This window comes from Gossypium hirsutum, chromosome A12 (assembly GCF_007990345.1).
Source record: "Gossypium hirsutum isolate 1008001.06 chromosome A12, Gossypium_hirsutum_v2.1, whole genome shotgun sequence".
Taxonomy (NCBI): Eukaryota; Viridiplantae; Streptophyta; class Magnoliopsida; order Malvales; family Malvaceae; genus Gossypium; species Gossypium hirsutum.
The window spans coordinates 62,598,264-62,618,075 of NC_053435.1; the positions used below are offsets into that span (position 1 = coordinate 62,598,264).

A 19,812-nucleotide genomic window follows, 5' to 3' on the forward strand; every position below is an offset into this window, starting at 1 on the left:
AAAATCTGAATCAAAATTTAACTTACTTTGTGTCTGTTTAGCTACCAACTCATCATCATGCTTCTGAGCCTCACAGGTTTGCTATAAGAACATCGATCTAACTTTCAACTTAGCTAAAATTGAACCATCGTCAGATAACATCATTCACATATTCATCACTCGCAAAGCAAATAAAGACTTACTACTTATCGCATCTACAACAACATTCGCTTTACCTGGATGATAATCAATAATCAAATCATAGTCTTTCAATAACTCGAGCCACTTGCATTGTCTCAGATTTAAATCTTTCTATGACATTAGATACTTCAAACTCTTATAATCGGTAAATATATGACACTCTTTTCCATACAAATGTTGCAGCCAAATCTTCAACGCAAACACTATAGTTGCCAATTCTAAATCATGTGTCGGATAATTCTTTTCATGCTTTTTTAATTGTATGGAAGCATAAGCTATCACTTTACCTCCCTGCATCAAAACACAGCCTAAACCATTCAAAGATGCATCGCTAAAAATCACAAATTCTTTACACAATTGAAGTTGAACTAGTACTGGTGTTTCAGTCAACAGTGCCTTCAACTAATTGAAACTTTACTGACATTTCTCAGACTATTCAAATTTCACATTTTTTTGTAGCAGTCTTGTCATCCATGTAGAAATCATCGAAAATCCCTTGATGAATCTTCTATAATAACCAACTAATCCCAAAAAACTTCTAACTTATGATACATTTCTCAGAGGTTTCCAGTCAAAAACTTTAAAAATTTTACTCGGACTAACTCTGATACCTTCGGCCGATACAATATGGCCCAGAAAACTGACTTCCCAGAACCAAAATTCACATTTGCTAAATTTGGCAAACAATTACTTATCACACAGGGTTTAAAGTACAATTCTCAAATGCTCGGCATGCTCAGATTCATCTCGTGAATAAATCAAAATGTCGTCAATGAATACCACCACAAATTTGTCTAAATATAGGCTGAAGATTTTGTTCATCAAATACATAAATACGCAGGTGCATTAGTTAAACCAAATGACATCTCAAGAAATTCCTAATGTTCGTCCTGGTCCTGAACGGGGTTTTTGGTACATCTGAATCTTTAACCCATAACTGTAATAGCCAAAACAAATATCTATAACACCCCACACCTGTGCCCTACCCTGGGACGAAATACGAGGCATTACTAAACTTACACACATTTATTTCCAACGCTTACAATCGTCACGGTTTGATCAAATTTAAAACTTTTTCGAACTTTGTCTACACTTCTTATTATGGGCCTACGAGGCCCCAAGCATCCATTGGAAACCATTCGGGACCATCCTGGGTCCTTTAACTAACTTTAGAAAAAATAACTCATGAAACAGGGCACACGCCCATGTGGAAGGGCAACACACCCGTGTGGTCATTATAACATAGCTATGGTGATGGCCCTTGTGACACACACGGCCTAAGCATCTAGGGACACGCTCGTGTCCCATGCCAATGTGAATTAAATTCTAAATTTGAACCTACAGGAGTTTTCACACGGCCTGACACACGCCCGTGTCTATTGCCCATGTCCCACACACGGTCATGACACACCCGTGTCCTAACCCGTGTCTAAAAACCTTGACATTCTTTTTCTAATGTCAGCAACCCTTAAGGGCCACATGTCCAAGGCACACGCCCATGTACTAGGCCGTGCCCTTCACACGGCTGAAATACACGATCGTGTCTCTGCCCGTGTGTTTACTACCATGCATATTGACTTGTAAAATTTACGTGCAGGGGACACACAGCCATGTAACACACCCATGGGGCCAACCGTGTGTCTACCCGTGTGGACAATATAAAACTATTTACCAAGACTTATGCCACCCTGAAACAAAATTTTATACCAACCAACATATCAAAGTCTAACTTAAAGTGATTTCTCAACCAACAACCATAGCTAAGGCCTATAATACCCCTTACCCGTATCCGACGCCGAGACAGGGTATGAGGCATTACCGAACTTAAGCAGAACAAAATATACAAAATCGGGCCATAAATTTTTATCAATCAAAAACCAATCAATTAAAGTCAATTTTTCCCTATTATGGACCTACGAGGTCCAAAACATATATCATTAGCGGTCCGGGACTAAACTGAGAACTTATGAAAATTCTAAGAAAATTTCTAGCTTAAAGCCTCACTCACCCGTGTGGAGGCAATGCACACGCCCATGTGCTTGAAGACATGCCCATGTCCCACACCCGTGTGGAATTAGTGGATTTATTTTCCAATTTGAACTTATAGGGGTTTTCACGCGGTTGAGCACACGCCCATGTCCTTGGCCCTCATTCTTTACACGGCCTGGGACACACCCATGTGGTAGCCCGTGTGATTTTAGCGAACATTCTATTTATGATGTCATGATACAAATTTGAGGGACACGGCCAAGCACACACCCATGGCTAGAGACCATGTCCTCCACACGGTTGTGTCTCTGCCCGTGTGTTTACTACCATGCATGTTAACCTAAAATTCAAGGTGTAGGGGACACACGGCCGAACGACATGCCCATGAGGCTGACCAGGTGTCACACATGGCCTAGGCACATACCCGTGTGTCTACCTATGTGGACCATTTAGAGGCTATTCTCCAAGCCATTGGTCACCCTTAAACAATCATACACTTCCATATGTTCAATGGCATATCTCATGATATATTTGGACACTTATACATGCAATATTATAGCATCACTATGACCTTTTTTCATACTAGTCCTTTAATATTCACACAACCTTATCTTTTAGTCATTCCACACCAACTCATGGTTTACCATATTCCTTATTATCAATCCATTATGAGTGCTAAATCACACAACCACATACAAGCAAATAAATAGTCATCCATCAAACCAACACATGCACATCTTAGAATGCATGCAAAGGTAAACCTAGGAATACATCCTAATCATTAATATGAACCAAATCACATGGCCACATACAAAATAATCAGTGCCCCAAATGAGCCATTACACTTGGATACTTCAACATGACACGTATATACAAAATAGACAAGTTTCCTATACATGCCATGACCAAAATAATTAAACCCTTTTATACCCAAAATCCTTGAAGATAGTGTGATCCGAGCTCTGACGTCTCCCGATCCATTGAGCTAGCTTGACTTATCTAAGGAGAAGGGAAAAGAGAGGAGGGTAATCACATGCGATGGGTCTGATATATATTGACGTAACATGGATACATGGAATACGTCATGGATCTTTTCCAACTTTGATAGTAGAGCTAAGCGATAGGCAATCGGTCCTATTCTCTCAGTAATCTCATAAGGCCCAATAAAACGAGGACTCAATTTTCCTTTTCTACAGAATCTTAAAACCTTTTTCCAGGGTGCTTCAAGAATACCTTGTCACCCACTTGATACTCAATTTCTTTTCTTTTCAAATCCTCATACGATTTCTATCTATCCGGCGCTGCTTTCAAACAATCTTGAATCACCTTAACTTTATCCTCAGTTTCTTTGATCAAATCAACTCCGAAAATTTTACTTTCCTTAAGCTCTATCTAATACAAAGGACTTCGACACTTTCGGTCGTATAATGCCTCATAAGCTACCATTCTTAGAAACTGATAACTGTTGTTGTAAGCAAATTCAAGCAAAGGTAGATAATTTTTCCAACTACCTTGAAACTTAAGAACACAACATCTAAGCATTCAAGTGTCTGAATTATTCTCTCGGATTGTGCATCAGTTTTTGGGTGGAAAGCAATACTAAAATTTAGTTTCGTTCCCAAATCAGCTTGCAACTTTTTCCAAAATCGCAGCATAAATCTCGAATCTCTATCTAAAATAATCGACAATGGCACACCATGAAGTCTAACAACCTATGAAATGTACAAATCAGCCAACTTATCTAGAGAATAATCTATGCATACTAGTATAAAATGGGTTGATTTAGTCAATCTATCAAATCACCCAAATAGCATCTCTCTTTCTTGGAGTCACTAGCAACCCGGTCACGAAATCCATAGTGACCCGATCCCATTTCCACTCAGGGACCACAATAGGCTAGAGTAAACTAGAGGGTACTTGATGTTCAACTTTAACCTGCTGACAAATCAAACATCTTGTTACAAATTCTGAGATATCTCTTTTCATGCCATTCTACCAATAAACTTCCTTCAAGTCATTGTACATCTTGGTGCTTCCCAGATGAATTGACATACAACTGTTATGTGCCTTGTCTAAAATAGTCTGGATCAACTCGGCATTCTTCAGAACACAGATTCTTCCCCAAAATCTCAAGCATCCATCGGACTCAGTCTGAAAGTCCTGTTCACGAGTTTCTTCACACTGAACTTTCATAGCTTGTAATTCCTCATCGGATATTTGAGCTTCACAAATTTGACGGAGAAGAGTTAGCCTAGCTCTCAATTCAGCTAAAATGGAACCATCATCATATAAGGTCATCTGTGTATTCATGGCCCTCAAAGCGAATAGAGACTTCCTACTCAAAGCGTCGCTGACCACGTTCGTCTTTCCCCGATGGTAACCAATTATAAGCTCATAATCTTTTAACATTTCCAACCATCTCCTTTGTCTTAAATTCAGATCTTTTTGAGTCATCAAATACTTGAGGCTCTTATGGTCGGTATAGACATGGCAGTTTCCCTGAACAAATAATGATGCCAAATTTTCAAGGCAAACACTATGGCAGCCAATTCCAAATCGTGAGTTGGATAATTACTCAAAACGACCCAAAATTCATACTTGGGTGAAATTACTATTTTACCCCTATACTTTCATATATTTGCAATTTAGTCCCTAGGCTCGGATAATACAATGTATGGGATTTTTTAGTTACCCAGGCCTAGCTGAACATTTTTCATGTTCCTAATAGCCCATCTTTTCCTTGATTTCACATTTTTCTACCCTTTTCTACAACTTTTACAAAATAATCCTTAAAGCCCTTTTCATGAAAATATACTTAGTAAAAGTTGTTTACCATCCTTTAAACTCTAATATCCATCCTTAAATCCATCAAAATACAAGCAACTCATGCATGGGTAAATTTCTAAACATGAACCCTAGCATGAAATATGGGTAGAAATAGAGAGAGCAAGTTACCGGGATTTCAAAAATACGAAGAACATTAAAAACGGGACTTGGGAGCACTTATTATAGAGCTTGGAAAGCTTGAAAACCCTAGCTATGGAGAACCCTAAAATTTCAGCAGCAACATGGGGAGACTGAGTTGATTTTTGGCTCATTTTCCCTTTTTATTTCATTAATATACCAAATGACCAAAATGCCCCTAATGCCTTTCCTTCAAATTTTTCCATACAAGCCTTTTTTTGTCCAAAAACTTAGAAATTGAGAAAATTGCTCTTTGAGATCTCCTAATTAATAATCCAAAGCAATTTCATACAAATTGCTTCTAAAACACAAATTTTGCAACTTATTCAATTTGGTCCCTAATTTCTAATTGAACACCTTATACTTAGAATTTCTTCATGAAACCTTAACAAATGCATATATTCATATTCTAAGCCTTATAAAAATTATAAAAACAATATTTTAACTTCAGATTTGTGGTCTCGAAACCACTATTCTGACTAGGCCCTATTTGGGATGTTGCAAGGCCTATATACATTTCATATATTCAACCATGCCAACAATTTCACATTCATGAAAGACTATCTTACATTAATATAATGACTTTCAAAATTAGCCATTTTCATGGCCTTATACAAAATGAGTCAAATACTAAAACAAGCCAACACATTTGTCCCCAAAACTATGGGACACCAAAATAAAATAAAAAATTCCTATACATGCCATAATCAAAATGATAAAACTAGCTATACCAAGTGCTTCAAGGATCATGTGGCTGGCTTCCCCAACGTAGACGATGATCTACAAGCTACTTTGGCGGCACTATAAGAAAATGGAAAGGAAAGAGGGTAATCATGGGAACTTATTAAGTACATATATGCAAATAAGTGTAATTAAGAAAAACACATTATCAAATAATGGCTTGTCATACTTAAATGATATATCATTTTAAGCTCTCTATCTTACGCTTCGCTTCCTTTATGCATATTTACTACATCTTATCACACACTAAGGCCTTGTTCATTGGTTTAGTATGCGTACCTGTAATCATCCGTAAAATGTCTCAATTTCATTCTCTCTAATAACATACCTCATTGAAATTTCTCCAACTCGTTCTTCAAACTACCCGTTGAAAACTCGAAATACTAATGGATACACGGAAAGTTTACACTTACGTGTCATATGAGTAGTCAGAGCTACCTTGTACTTTGTAATGCTCCCATTTTGAGTTACTCACAAGCCTTTTTGCCATGTCAGTACCCAAACCCCATAACTCTATCAAGTAATGCACGCTCATTGAGCTACTCACGGGTCTGCACTCAAGGTCAATACCCGAACCCACATTACATATAACATTTATCTCATGAACTCAGACATAACTCATGAGTTCAGACTATATAGTTTCTCATGACATACCTTTTGTATCCTATACTATTTCTGAGGTTCAACGGGATTTCATATTTAACCTGATGTCGTCGTACTTATTCCTCATGTATATTACTCATATATGACAATGTTTATGCTTCTATGTTAACAAGTAAGATTATAATACATAATAACGATAAAAAATTTAAAAATAAGCTACAATGACACATTATTTACATATGTACTTACCTTGGCACAAAATGATGGGAACGAGCCTAATCCTCGTAAACTTTGTTTTTCCCTCGATCGAGACCCGAATCACGTTTCTCTTGAGCTAAAACGTCAAAATTTAGCTTATTTAATACACAAATAACTCAATTCAACTTCAGACTCATACTTTGGTAAAATGATCATTTTGCCCTTAAACTTTGCAAAAATTACGACTTTACCCCTAGTTTTGAAAGTCAATTTTTGTCGAATTTCCTTAATAGCCAAGCCTAACCAAATTCATTTTATAACTATATCTCAAAATTCTCATTATTTCACACAATTTATCACCTATTTCATAGCTTATGCAAAATGATCCTTAGTTAGGGTTTCTATGAAAACTACATCACAAAAGTTGTTTATTTCACAACCAAGATTTTCTTCCATAAAATTTCAAAAAACAACATGAATACTCTCATGGAAAAACCCTAGACTTTTAACCATCTTGCAATATTGTCCCCCATTAGCTAGCTCATGCTACAAGGGTCCTAAAAATGCAAAAAGAATCAATAAAAACCATCTAAATCACTTACTTGCAAGGATGAGAAGTTGCTAAAATTTTGAGCTTCTAAAACTCCTAGAATGGCTGAGAATTTTGGTGGAGAAGTGAGGAAGATGATAGCCCTTTTTCTTTTGTTTTATTTTAATCAATTAAGTCACAAAATGTCACCGAACTTTGACATTTTAACCAATCTTGTCCCCTATGGCTGGCCACCTCTGTTTAAAGGAGTCCAATTTCCTTTTAAAGGCCTTAAATTTTGGTTCTATAGCTATTTAACACATTTGGGTAGTAAAACAAAACTTTTGCCCTTTATGCGATTTAGTCGTATTTTGCAATTAAGCATGAAATCGCTAAAATTATCTTACCAAAATTTTCATGCACTCATATAATTATTCTAAAAAACATAAAATAATAATAAAGTAATTTCTCTGGCTTCAAAATAGTGGTTTTTGAAACCACTATTCTGACTAGCCCTAAAATCGGGCTGTTATAAGATCAATCTTCAAAAATACTATTGCACCTTTTAGCTAGTTAAACAAATCGTCAATTCGCAATAATGGATATTTATTCTTTATTGTAACTTTTTTGAGTTGTCGGTAGTCAATACGCATTCTCATTGATTCGTCCTTTTTCTTAACGAACAGAACAGGCACACCCCAAGATCTGTCGATTCTTGCAACTGTGCTTTCAACTCTTTCAATTTAGTAGGAACCATTCTATAAGGTGCCGATATTGGTGATGCTCCTAGTACTAATTCAATAGCAAAATCAACCTTTCTAATTGGAGGTAATCCGAGTAACTCCTCTGGAAATACATCAAGATATTCACAAACCATAGGCACTGATTCAACTTCCAACTCAGATACTTTAGAATCCGATACATATGCAAGGTAAGCATCGCAACATTTTCTCACATATCTCAACGCTGACATAGCTGAAATAAAAATAGGCAACCCACTCAAACTGTCTGATTCAATCTGAAGTGCCTCACCGTTCTGGCATTTCAATACAATAAAATTTCGTCTATAGTTCACAATAGTGTTGTAACAGCCCATTTTTAGTAAAATCGAAACAGTAGTTTTGGCCCATAAATATGAAGTGGAAATATTTATTTTAATATTGCTTTAGTGTCTACAACATGTTAGTAGAGTCATATGAAAATTTTGTTAAGAAATTTTATCATTTGAATGCTCAATTCGATAAAAAGGACTAAATCACATAAAGTGCAAAACTTGTGTTCTAATAGGTAAAGGTGTCTAATAGCTATAGAACTTTAAAGGGGAGGTCCTTATGTGGTAATATCCCATTAATAAGTTATTGGATGATAATGGCTTGACAATTTTGAAATTTGTGATAATTTTTAACGTTAATTTTGGTAATTAGTAATTAAAGTTAAAATAAATTAAACAAAACAAATTTTCATCTTCTTCCTTCATTCTCCAACCAAAAATTCTAGGGAAAGAAGACATTTTTCATCCTTCACTTTCGATCAAGCTTGTGTGTGCAATTGGTAAGTAATTTTTTCCCATATTTAATTATTTCTATGTTTTTAGAGTCGTTGTAGCTTAATCTAGCTAGCCCAAGGACTAATTTGAAATTGTTAAAAGTATAGGGTTTTACCATTGATGAATGAGTATGTGTTTTGATGTTTAATGGTATAAAAGGAATGGTTGTTGTTAGATAAACAACATTTGTTAAGTGATTTTGAATGAAATTATAAATTAGGGATTAAATTGAGAAATGTGGAAATTATGTGGTAAATGTGTGAAATAATGAAAAATATGGACTACTATGTGTATATAAATAATTTGACTAGCGTGGGTGTGGACTCAATTGCATGAATTTGCATTTGTATGAGATAAGGACTAAATTGTAAAAATGTTAAAATATAAGGGGTAAAAGTGCAAAATTGTCATAATATGATTTTGGATTAAATTGAATAGAATGTATTTTAAATAATTTAAATTTGATTATATATAGATCAAGAAAAACAACGTTTGGATTTAGGTCGGGGAAAAAACAAAATATTGGATTGATAGCTCAATTCTCTCCGTGTAAATTCAAGGTAAGTTCGTATGTTAATAAGTATTAATGCAATTGTGTTTTAAATGATTTATTATTGCATTATTGATGAATACGACTTCACAGAAATATTTGACAAGATTTGACGACATGTGAAATCCCGGTTGAACCTTAAGAATAGATAGGATATAAATGACATGTCATTAGGGGTTATTGTGTTTTAGGTGCTGGTCCGTACGTTCTATCGGTGGCTGAGTTTTTTAGAACGTGTTGCAATTACTTGTCAGCTTCTGTAAGTAGCACCATGTAGTTACATCTTGACCGTCAACTTGTGTAAGCAGACTTTGTGATAGCTCGCGGTGAGCATTTATATATGAGATATGAGATTGAGATGGTTTCGACCATGCATTGGCACTTAGGGTGTGAGATTCTCGAGTATCCGATATTATTCCAAATGGTTCAATGGGTATATTGATGATTGGGAAGGGTAACGATTGATACGTATCAGTACAGGTATGTACGTAAACCATATAAGCATTGAATCCATGAAATTTGTGTGTTCATGATTTATTATGTGGATGAATACATGTTAATCTTGTGATTAAGTTGAATTGTAATATATTGTGTTTATATTACTTAAATTGTGAATGAATGGTAAGTTACACTTATTAGCCATGCAAGGTTACTAAGCTTAATAGCTTACTCTGTTTACTTTTCCATGTTTTATAGTGATTTCGAAGCTTGCTTGGTTTGGGAGTTGTCAAAAATCTCATCACACTATCCAGCCATTGTTTTGGTACTTTTGAACTTGTGTACTTGGTTATATGGCATGTATAGGTGCTGTAGTTAATATGGTCTATATATTTGTAATGTTGATAGGCAATTAACTTGGCTTGTAAATAATGTATGTTTTTTGTTACGTGTTTAGCCATGTGATTTGGCTTATCTTGGTAAACTTGGTTATATATATGTGTGAAAGGCCCTTTGATATATGGTACGTTTGCTTTGTAAATTTCTTGTTGAGATTTGATATTAAAGGTAGCAAATGGTTGAATTTGAGAATATGGTATGCATGTTGATTTGGCACCAAGTCTAATAGGCGAGTTTGATTATTTAGGTGATTTTAGATGTGAAATTGGTATGAATTTGAATGGCTATTGATGTTTATGAGCATTTTGGTTGTTGGTATTGGTAGTATATGATTTTGGCTTGACTTTGGTTGCTTATAAGTGCATAATTATGTATTGGTTGTTTGTGCATTATTGAACCTAGGTTGAAAACATTTTGGGTGAAAAATGTGGCTTAAAACATAGCCTATTTTTGTCCACACGGATAGAGACACGGGCGTTTTAGGCCTCGGGGGCTCATATAAGGGGCTATATGATTGTATTTGAATTGTATTTGTTTAAATATGAAAATCATATGATTGTTTAATGATAAGTTTGGTAATGCTTCGAAACCCTATTCCAGTGACAGATATGAGTTAGGGGTGTTACATTTATTGGTATCAAAGTTACGATTTAATCTATTTTTAGGACTAATGTAGTGTGTATGAGTCTAGCTATACATGCCATATTTAACTTGTGATAGTGTGATATCTCCTGATAGTTTTAATCATGTTTTCATATAGCAATGGATCTCGATTGAACAATTGCTGGTGATGTATAAAGTAATGCGCCAGCCTCTGTTCACGGAGTAGTACTGTCTGAATCGAGACCTATATTTAAGAGTCAATGAGGAGAGGCTAAGGAAGCCTTCTTCCAAATGATGAATTCTGAGTTTGTTTGAACAAATCGGGCTACTCAGCAACCTCCACCCCTAATCTATTCCCCAACCAATTCCCGTAGCTCCTTAAGGTTTGGAACCCTTGCATATGAACAAACCACCTATGCATAAAATTTGAAATGATGGGGCTAATGAGTTTAGAGCTACAGTTGATGATGTTCCTTAGAGAGCCGAGTTTTGGCTTGAGAATATGATCCGAGTATTTGATGAACTATCTTGTACGCTAACGGAATGTGTTAAATGTACTATATCACTTCTGAGAGATATTGCATATCAGTGGTGGAACACTTTGATATCTATGGTGCCGGGAGAACGAGTCAAGTGGGAATTCTTTCATACTAAGTTCAGAAAGAAATACATAAGCCAACGGTTTATTGATCAAAAGCGCAAAGAATTTTTGGAATTGAAACAGGGTCGTGTGACAGTAACCGAGTACAAAAGAGAATTTGTAAGATTAAATAAGTATGCTCGAGAGTGTGTCGCTACAAAAGAAATTATGTGTAAGTGGTTCGAAGATAGGTTGAATGAAGACATTAAACTTCTAGTCGAAATTCTGGAATTGAAAGAAATTGTTGTTTTAGTTGATAGAGCTTGCAAAGCCGAGGAGCTTAGTAAAGAAAAGAGAAAAGCCAATTTTGAGGCTATAGATTCGAGAAAGAGGTCAATGAGTAAACCATATCATTCTTCTTCAATGAAATCAAGGGATTCGTATAATCGTTAGGCTACTTCAATGGGGTATTCCAAAAGAGGTCGTGGGAAACAACACACGAGTCCTAAAGCTCAAGCCACTTCAGTATTGAGTGTTAGTAGTGTCAAAACTAACAAACCTAAGTGTCAATAGTGTGGAAGATGACATTTTGGAGATTATTGGATGAATAATAAAGCATGTTTTAGGTGTGGCTCGCAAGATCATTTTACCCATGATTGTTCTGAGTTACCCGAGAAAGACAAATTTATGAATGCAAGGTCAAGTAATACAGCTTCCAGAGAGAGATCACCTCTAAATACTAGAAATGTGAATAGTTGCAGAGGTGCAACCAAGGATTCTGCTATGAGATCCGAGGCACGAGCACCAGCCGGAGCTTATGTTTTTCGAGCTCGCGAAGATGCATCAGCACCAGATGTTATCATTAGTACATTTTCTCTTTATGACACTACTATAATTGCTTTGATTGATCCTAGATAAACTCATTCATATGTCTGTATGAATTTAGTGTCTAGTAAGAGTTTACCTGTTGAGTCAACTGATTAAAGTATCAAACCCCTTAGGCCAGTATGTCCTACTGATAAAGTTTGCAAGAATTATCCTTTGATGACTCAAGGTTACTGTTTTTCGACTGATTTGATGCTTTTATCGTTTAATGAATTTGATGTGATCTTGGGTATGGATTGGTTGACTTTGCATGATGTTATTGTAAACTGTAGACGAAAGACTATTGAGTTGAAATATCAAAATAGTGAAATTATTCGTATTAAATCCTATGATTCGAGTGGGCTGCCTGTTTTGATATCGATGATGCTAGCTCTGAAATATGTGAGGAAAGGTTGTGATTCTTACCTTGCTTATGTACTGGATACAAAAGTGTCTAAATCAAAGCTTGAATCAATATCGATGGTTTGTGAATATCTAGATGTGTTTCCAGAAAAGTTACCTGGGTTGCCAATAGTCAAAGAGGTTGAATTTGCTATTGGGTTAGTACCGGGAACATCACTAATATTGATAGGTCCGTATAGAATTGCTCTAATAGAATTGAAAGAATTGAAAGCTTAGTTGCAAGAGTTAACAGATAGAAGCTTTACACAACCTAGTTTTTCGCCCTAGGGTGCACCAGTTCTGTTCGTAAAGAAGAAAGATGGATCCATGAGATTATGCATCAACTATCGTCAGCTTAAACAAGGTTACGATTAAAAATAAGTATCCTTTGCTGAGAATTTATGATTTGTTCGATTAGTTGAAAGGAGCAACAATATTTTCAAAGATTGATCTAAGATCTGGTTATTATTAGTTGAGGGTTAAAGATTCGGATCTTCCAAAAACTGTGTTTAAAAGACATTATCAATTTCTTGTCATGCCGTTTGCATGAACTAATGTACCTGCAGTATTCATGGATTTGATGAATTGAATCTTTACACCGTATTTGGATAGATTCGTAGTTGCATTCATTGGTGATATTCTGATATATTCTTGAGACGAATCTGAGCATGTCGAGCGTTTGAGGATTGTGTTACAAACATTGAGAGATAAGCAATAGTTTGCTAAATTAAGCAAATGCGAGTTTTAGCTCCGAGAAGTTGGATTTTTGGGACATATAGTTTCAGCAGAAGGCATCAGAGTTGATACGAGTAAGATTTCAGCGGTTGTTGACTGGAAACCACCAAGAAATGTTGTAACACCCCTCACTCGTATTCAATTTAATAGCCCATTTTTAGTTAAATCGAAACAGTAGTTTTGGAACCACAAATCTGAATTGAAGAATTATTTTACTACTATTTTAAGTGTTTATAGCATGATAGCATGTATGTGTGAAAGTTTCGTGAAGTAATTTTATTGTTTGAATGTTTAATTCGATAAAAAGGACTAAATCGCGTAATGTGTAAAAGTAGAGTTCTATTAGCTAAAAGTATCTAATAGCTATAGAACCTTAAAGTAAAGGTCCTTATGTTGTAATTAAACCATTAAGAGCATGAGTGGACATATATGGACATATATTAAGGTGTTTTAAGTGGTTTATTATTAAGGTTATAATTTTAATTTGGTAATTCAACTTAAAATAAATAAAACAAAACCAAATATAAGCTTTATTATCATCTTCATTAATCGAATATTGAGGAGGAAGAAAACCATTTTGTTCATTTTAGGGTTCAGTCACTTTGGAGGTTAATTGGTAAGTGATTTTTACTCGATTTTTAATGATTCCTATGGTTTTGAGATCGTTACAACTAGGTCTAGCTAGCCCAAGGACTATTTTGCAAAACTGTTAAAGATTTTGAAAGTTTCCATTGATGAATATGTGTGAGTTTAAATGATTGATGATAGATTTTGAATGGTTGTTTTTAGTTAAACAAGTTTTGTTAAGTTATTTTTAGTGAAAATGCAAATTAAAGGTTAAATTGTGAAATGTGTAAATTTAGTGGTCAAAATGTGAAATAAATGAGATATAAAGGCTTTTAAGGACATTATAGTAATTCGGCTATCATGGGTATTAAAGGAATTTCATGAATTTTTGATTTTGTGTAATAAGGACTAAATTGTAAAAATGTGAAAGTTTAGGGGACAATTTGCAAAATAGCCCTAATGTTTGTTTTGGATTGAATTGAACAAATAGATGACTAAATAAGTTAATTTTTAATATATTTAGATCAAGAAAGGAGAAATACGGACTTAAATCGAGGAAAGAATAAAGTTATGGAATAGTTGACTCGATTCGTCGTTTTAGCATCTAAGGTAAGTTCGTATGTTATCATTTCATTTCAAATGTATTATATATACTTTGATATAGCATAAATTGTGATTATGTGACTTCGGACAAGTTTGAAAATGAACCGACAATGATTCGATAGTTGGAAGCCTGATTGACCCTTAGGAATAGTTTAGGATGCTAGTGACATGTCATTAAGGTTACTTTGAGTTGGCTTCGGGCCATGATATAGCACTTCGGGTGCGAGATGAACCGATTTGGCTTCAGGCCATGCATATCAGCTGATTTGGCTTCAGGTCGATATTAGTATTTCGGATAAGTTACCTTGATTTGGCTTCTGGCCATGGTATAGGTACTTATCGTTTGAGACCCTTGAGTATCCGACTTCTATTCCGAATGGTTCAACGGGTAAATGAAAGACAAGAATGTATATGAGGTTGGTACGAGATGGTACAGGTATGTGTATAAACTATTTAGTGCTGAATCAAAGAAATGAGAATGGAAGAATATTGTTTTGTGAATAAGCATCTGAAAGGTTTGATAGTTAAGGAAAGCTATTTATTGATGTATTCAAATTATTGATTTATGTTTATTGTGTATAATAACAGATTCAGAGGGTTGATTTCGTTAGAGAAATCGAAGAAAAAGTTATAAGTAATTCGCGACTGTGTGAAAGCAGCTTCAGATCGTCTGAAATCATACATGAATTTGAAACGAAAAGACATTGAATTTCAAATCAGTGACAATGTGTTTTTGGAAGTATCTCCGTAGAAGAAATACTTCGTTTCGGTCGCAAAGGCAAATTGAGTCCGCATTTCATCGGGCCATATAAGATTATTGAAAGAATAGCGCCAGTGGCAATTCGACTAGCTTTACCAACTGAGTTAGAGAAAATCCACAATGTGTTTCATGTGTCGATGTTGTGTTGATATAGATCTGATCCATCATATGTGATTTCTCTGTCAGAGATCAAAATTGAACCTGATATGACGTACAAAAGGAACTGATCAGAATTCTAGCATGTAAGGTTAAACAGTTGAGAAATAAAAGTATAGCTCTCGTAAAAGTACTTTGGCAATGACACAATGTCAAAAAGGCTACGTGGGAGCCCGAGGAAGTTATAAGAAAACAATACCCTAACCTATTTACTGGTAAGATTTTCGGGGATGAAAATCCCTAAGGGGGGAGAGTTGTAACAGCTTGTTTTTAGTCAAATCGGAATAGTGGTTTTGGAACCAAAAATTCGAGATTGAAGAGTTATTTTAATATTATTTTAAGTGTTTACAGCATGATATCATGTATGTGTGAAAGTTTCGTGAAGTAATTTTATCGTTTGAATGCTTAATTCGATAAAAAGGACTAAATCGCGTAAAGTGTAAAAGTGGAGTTCTATTAGCTAAAAGTATTTAATAGCTATAGAACCTTAACGTAAAGGTCCGTATGTTGTAATTAAAACATTAAGAGCATGGTTGGACATATATGGACATATATTAATGTAACACCCCTTACTCGTACCCGAGATTGGGACAAGGTACGAGGCATTACCGTACATAGATAGGGCATTTTCAAAACACATGGGTCATCAAATTTAGTTCTAAATTAAAACCAATCAAACAAAATCATATTGTCCTTATTATAGACCTACGAGGTCCAAAACATACATTAAAAACAATTTGGGACTAATCTGAGAACTTAAGAGAATTCTAAGAAAATTTCTAGGGTTGAGCCTCACACACCCGTGTGGAGGCAATACACACGCCCGTGTGCTTTGGGACACGCCTGTTTCCCTTACCCGTGTGGGATTTCTAAAAATTATTTTTTATTTTGAACCTACAGGGGTTTCACATAGCCGAGTACACGCCCGTGTCCTTGGCCCGTGTCCTTGGCCCGTGTCCCTCACACGGCCTAGACACTCTCGTGTCCAAAAACCTAGACATTCTGTTTATGACGTCATCACTTATTTAGGCACACACGGCCATGGCACACGCCCGTGTGCTAGGCTGTGTCCTTCATACGGTCGTGTCTTTACCCATGTGTTTATTACCATGCAAACTGAATTAAAAATTTTAGGTGCAGGGGACAGACAACTGAGTAACATGCCCAAGGGGCTGGTCGTGTGTCACACACGGCCTAGAACATACTCGTGTGGACCTTTTTGGAGGCTCTTTTTCAAGCCATTGGTCACCCTCAATCACTCATACATTCAAACACACTTTACAACATGCAACATGACATATTTTGTAACACCCCCACGCCCGAAACAGTCGCCGGAGTCGAGCTTGAGGGGTTACCGAACATAATTTATCAAATAAAGAACTTCAAATCATTTGTTTCTACATTCACAGCTTTCTAACTACCCGCGTCACAATTACAAGAAAAATCATATCTCGAGTTAGAAAACTCGAAATCAAGATCCGTAAATTTTCCCTAAATCTAGACTCATATATCTATTTACTAATTTTTTTCTAGAATTTTTGGTTGGGCCAATTAGTACAGTTTATTAGTTAAAGTCTCCCCTGTTTCAGGGTTCGACTGCTCTGACATATGTATTACGAATCAGATATTCTCTATACAGAATTTAAATGACTACAAGGTTTCTTTCTCTTAAAACTAGACGAATCTTTGCATAAAAAGAATGACTTTTAATTATTTTTTTACAATTTATTATGAATTTATAAAGTCAGAAAAGAGGATCCAGAAATCACTCTGGCCCTATTTCACAAGGTTTCAAATATCTCATAAAGTATAATTTATATGCATGTTTTTTTATCCATATGAAAATAGACTCATTAAGCTTCAATTTCATAACTTGCTCATCATTTAATTCCATTTATACTATTTTTAGTGATTTTTCAAATTCATGTCATTACTGCAGCAATATTCTGTTTTAAGGCAAATTTCATCTTTTCATGAGTTGTTATGAACTAGATAACCTATTAAACTTCCATGATATCAAACATGATCTAAATTTAACCATCACCATGACTTATCAATATCAAACATTTTCTCAACCAATCATGGCCATATCATAAAATTATTTACACAAAATAAGTATATTGCTATACATGCCATACTTAAGTTTTACAAGCCATTTACCCAGATGAAAGTCCTTTGGATAGTGTGATCGAACCTTCGACCCGTCCCAATTCCCGAGCTGGCTTGTTCAAAACTACAGTAAATAAAGAGGAGGGAGTAAGCATAAATGCTTAGTAAGTTATATGTAAATAACAAGTAACATAACAATACAAATATACCAAACAACTTTAGCATGGTATCACCAAAACATATATCATATTTCTAAACATCATTCATCATCTTACCACCTTATCGTTGTTGCATCTATTTTAACCCCGAGGGTTAAGAACATACATGTCCAAAGTGTCCATTTCACAACACTTACCAAAACGTCGCTTGCATCTTAAGTGTTCTTCTATTTCACTAGAAATTTCACCCATTGAACACATCGGAATACAACTCAGATACATGGATAATTTGCACATAAGTGCCTCATATGTAATCAAGAAATCATGTAACCCACCCCTAAGTGAACTCGGACTCAACTCAACGAGATCGGGCGTTCGCATCCATAAGTGAACTCGGACTCAACTCAATGAGTTCGGATGCCTAGTTACATTTCACGAACTCGGACTCAACTCAACGAGTTCGGACATTCGCATCCATAAGTGAACTCGACTCAACTCAACGAGTTCGGATGCTCAACCATCCTAGTGACATGTCACTTGTATCCTAATCTATTCCTATGGTTCAAACGGCATTTTCCTCGAACACGTGTCCTTGCCATCTTCCGTAAAATACCAAAACCAATACTCGGTAGTACTTTATATTTAACAATTAATACACATAATTTGCATTTTATTCGAAAATAACCACAAAGCATATATTTCATAATAAAAATCAGTATATCATATAATTAACATCAATAACTTAAAAATAACAATTATGCTACATTATTTACACATGAACTTACCTTGGTACCAAAATATAAAGATTTTACAATTTAGTCCACAATCTTTTCTTTTCCTCGATCGCGACTTGAATCTCGTTTCTCTTGATTATGGAGCTTGGAAGCTTGAAACAAACCCTAACTATAGAGAACCCTTGAAATTTCGGCCTAATGAAGACGATGGACAAAAATTGGCTTTTAATTTTGTTTTTAATTCATTTTAATAACTAAATGACCAAAATGCCCTTACTACTAAACTTTCCAAAAATTCCATCCATGTCCAATTTTTGTCCACAGACTTAGAAATTGGTCAAATTGTTATTTAAGACCTCCTAATTAATATTTCAATGCAATTTCATACTAAAAACTTCTAGAATGCAAATTTTGCAACTTATTCGATTTAGTCCCTACTTTCAATTTAAGCACTTTAGGCATAGAATTTCATCACAAAATTTTCACACAATCATGCAATCATATCATATTCATCAAAATAATTATAAAATAATTATTTCTATCTCAAATTTGTGGTCACGAAACCACTATTCTGATTAAGCCCTAATTCAGGATATTACAACTCTCCCCCCTTTTATGAATTTTCGTCCTCGAAAATCTTACCGGTAAACAGGTGTGGGTATTGGTTTTTCATAGTTTCTTCAAGTTCCCATGTAGTCTATTCTACCCCATGCTTTTTCCACAACACTTTCACAAGTGCAACACTTTTTATTTCTTATTTGTTTGACTTCTCGAGCTAAAATCTTAATTGGTTCTTCTTCATAAGTCATATCCGGTCGTAGTTAAACTTCTGTCGGTGAAATTATATGTGAAGGATCCAAACGATACCGATGTAACATACATACGTGAAACATATCATGAATCTTCTCTAATTCAGGTGGTAGTGCTAGCCGATATGCTACCGGTCCAACTTTTTCAATTATTTCATACGGTCCAATAAAACGCGGACTTAACTTGCCCTTTTGTCCAAATCTAAGGACTTTCTTCCATGGAGACACTTTCAAAAATACCTTATCACCAACTTGAAACTCCATTTCTTTTCGTTTCAAATCCGCATAAGATTTCTGTCTATCTGAAGCAGCTTTCAAACAATCTCGAATCACTTTAACCTTTTTCTTCGGTTTCTTTTATTAAATCAACTCCAAAATCTGATTTTCCTTGAGTTCAGTCCAATACAATGGCGTCCGACATTTAAGACCATATAATGCTTCATAAGGTGCCATCTTCAAACTCGTCTGATAACTATTATTATAAGCAAATTCTACCAATGGTAAGTACCTTTCCCAACTATCTTGAAATTCCAATACGCAACATCTGAGCATGTCTTCAAGAATCTGAATTACTCTCTCTGATTGTCCATCAGTT

At 35.3% G+C, this 19,812-nt stretch overlaps 1 protein-coding gene across 1 annotated transcript; it reads right to left on the bottom strand.

Annotated features, from left to right (window-relative positions):
* Window positions 1-4,161: 4,161 nt before the first annotated feature.
* LOC121211393 (uncharacterized) lies at window positions 4,162-8,300 on the bottom strand. The gene is made up of 3 exons (XM_041084154.1): window positions 8,210-8,300; window positions 7,902-8,050; window positions 4,162-4,668 (listed from the first exon to the last, which is right to left on the bottom strand). The coding sequence occupies exons 1-3, from the start codon at window positions 8,298-8,300 to the stop codon at window positions 4,162-4,164; spliced, it is 747 nt and encodes a 248-aa protein (XP_040940088.1).
* Between the last annotated feature and the right edge of the window lie 11,512 nt (window positions 8,301-19,812).

Excerpts from the sequence above, each read along its gene's own strand:
- LOC121211393 (XM_041084154.1), bottom strand. The coding sequence starts at position 8,300 with ATGGGCTGTTACAACACTATTGTGAACTATAGACGAAATTTTATTGTA. Across the intron at positions 8,051-8,209 it reads ACTTCAGATTGAATCAGACA|AGGAGTTACTCGGATTACCT; the intron begins GTTTGAGTGGGT and ends ATGTATTTCCAG. Across the intron at positions 4,669-7,901 it reads AAGAATCGACAGATCTTGGG|GGAAACTGCCATGTCTATAC; the intron begins GTGTGCCTGTTC and ends TTATTTGTTCAG.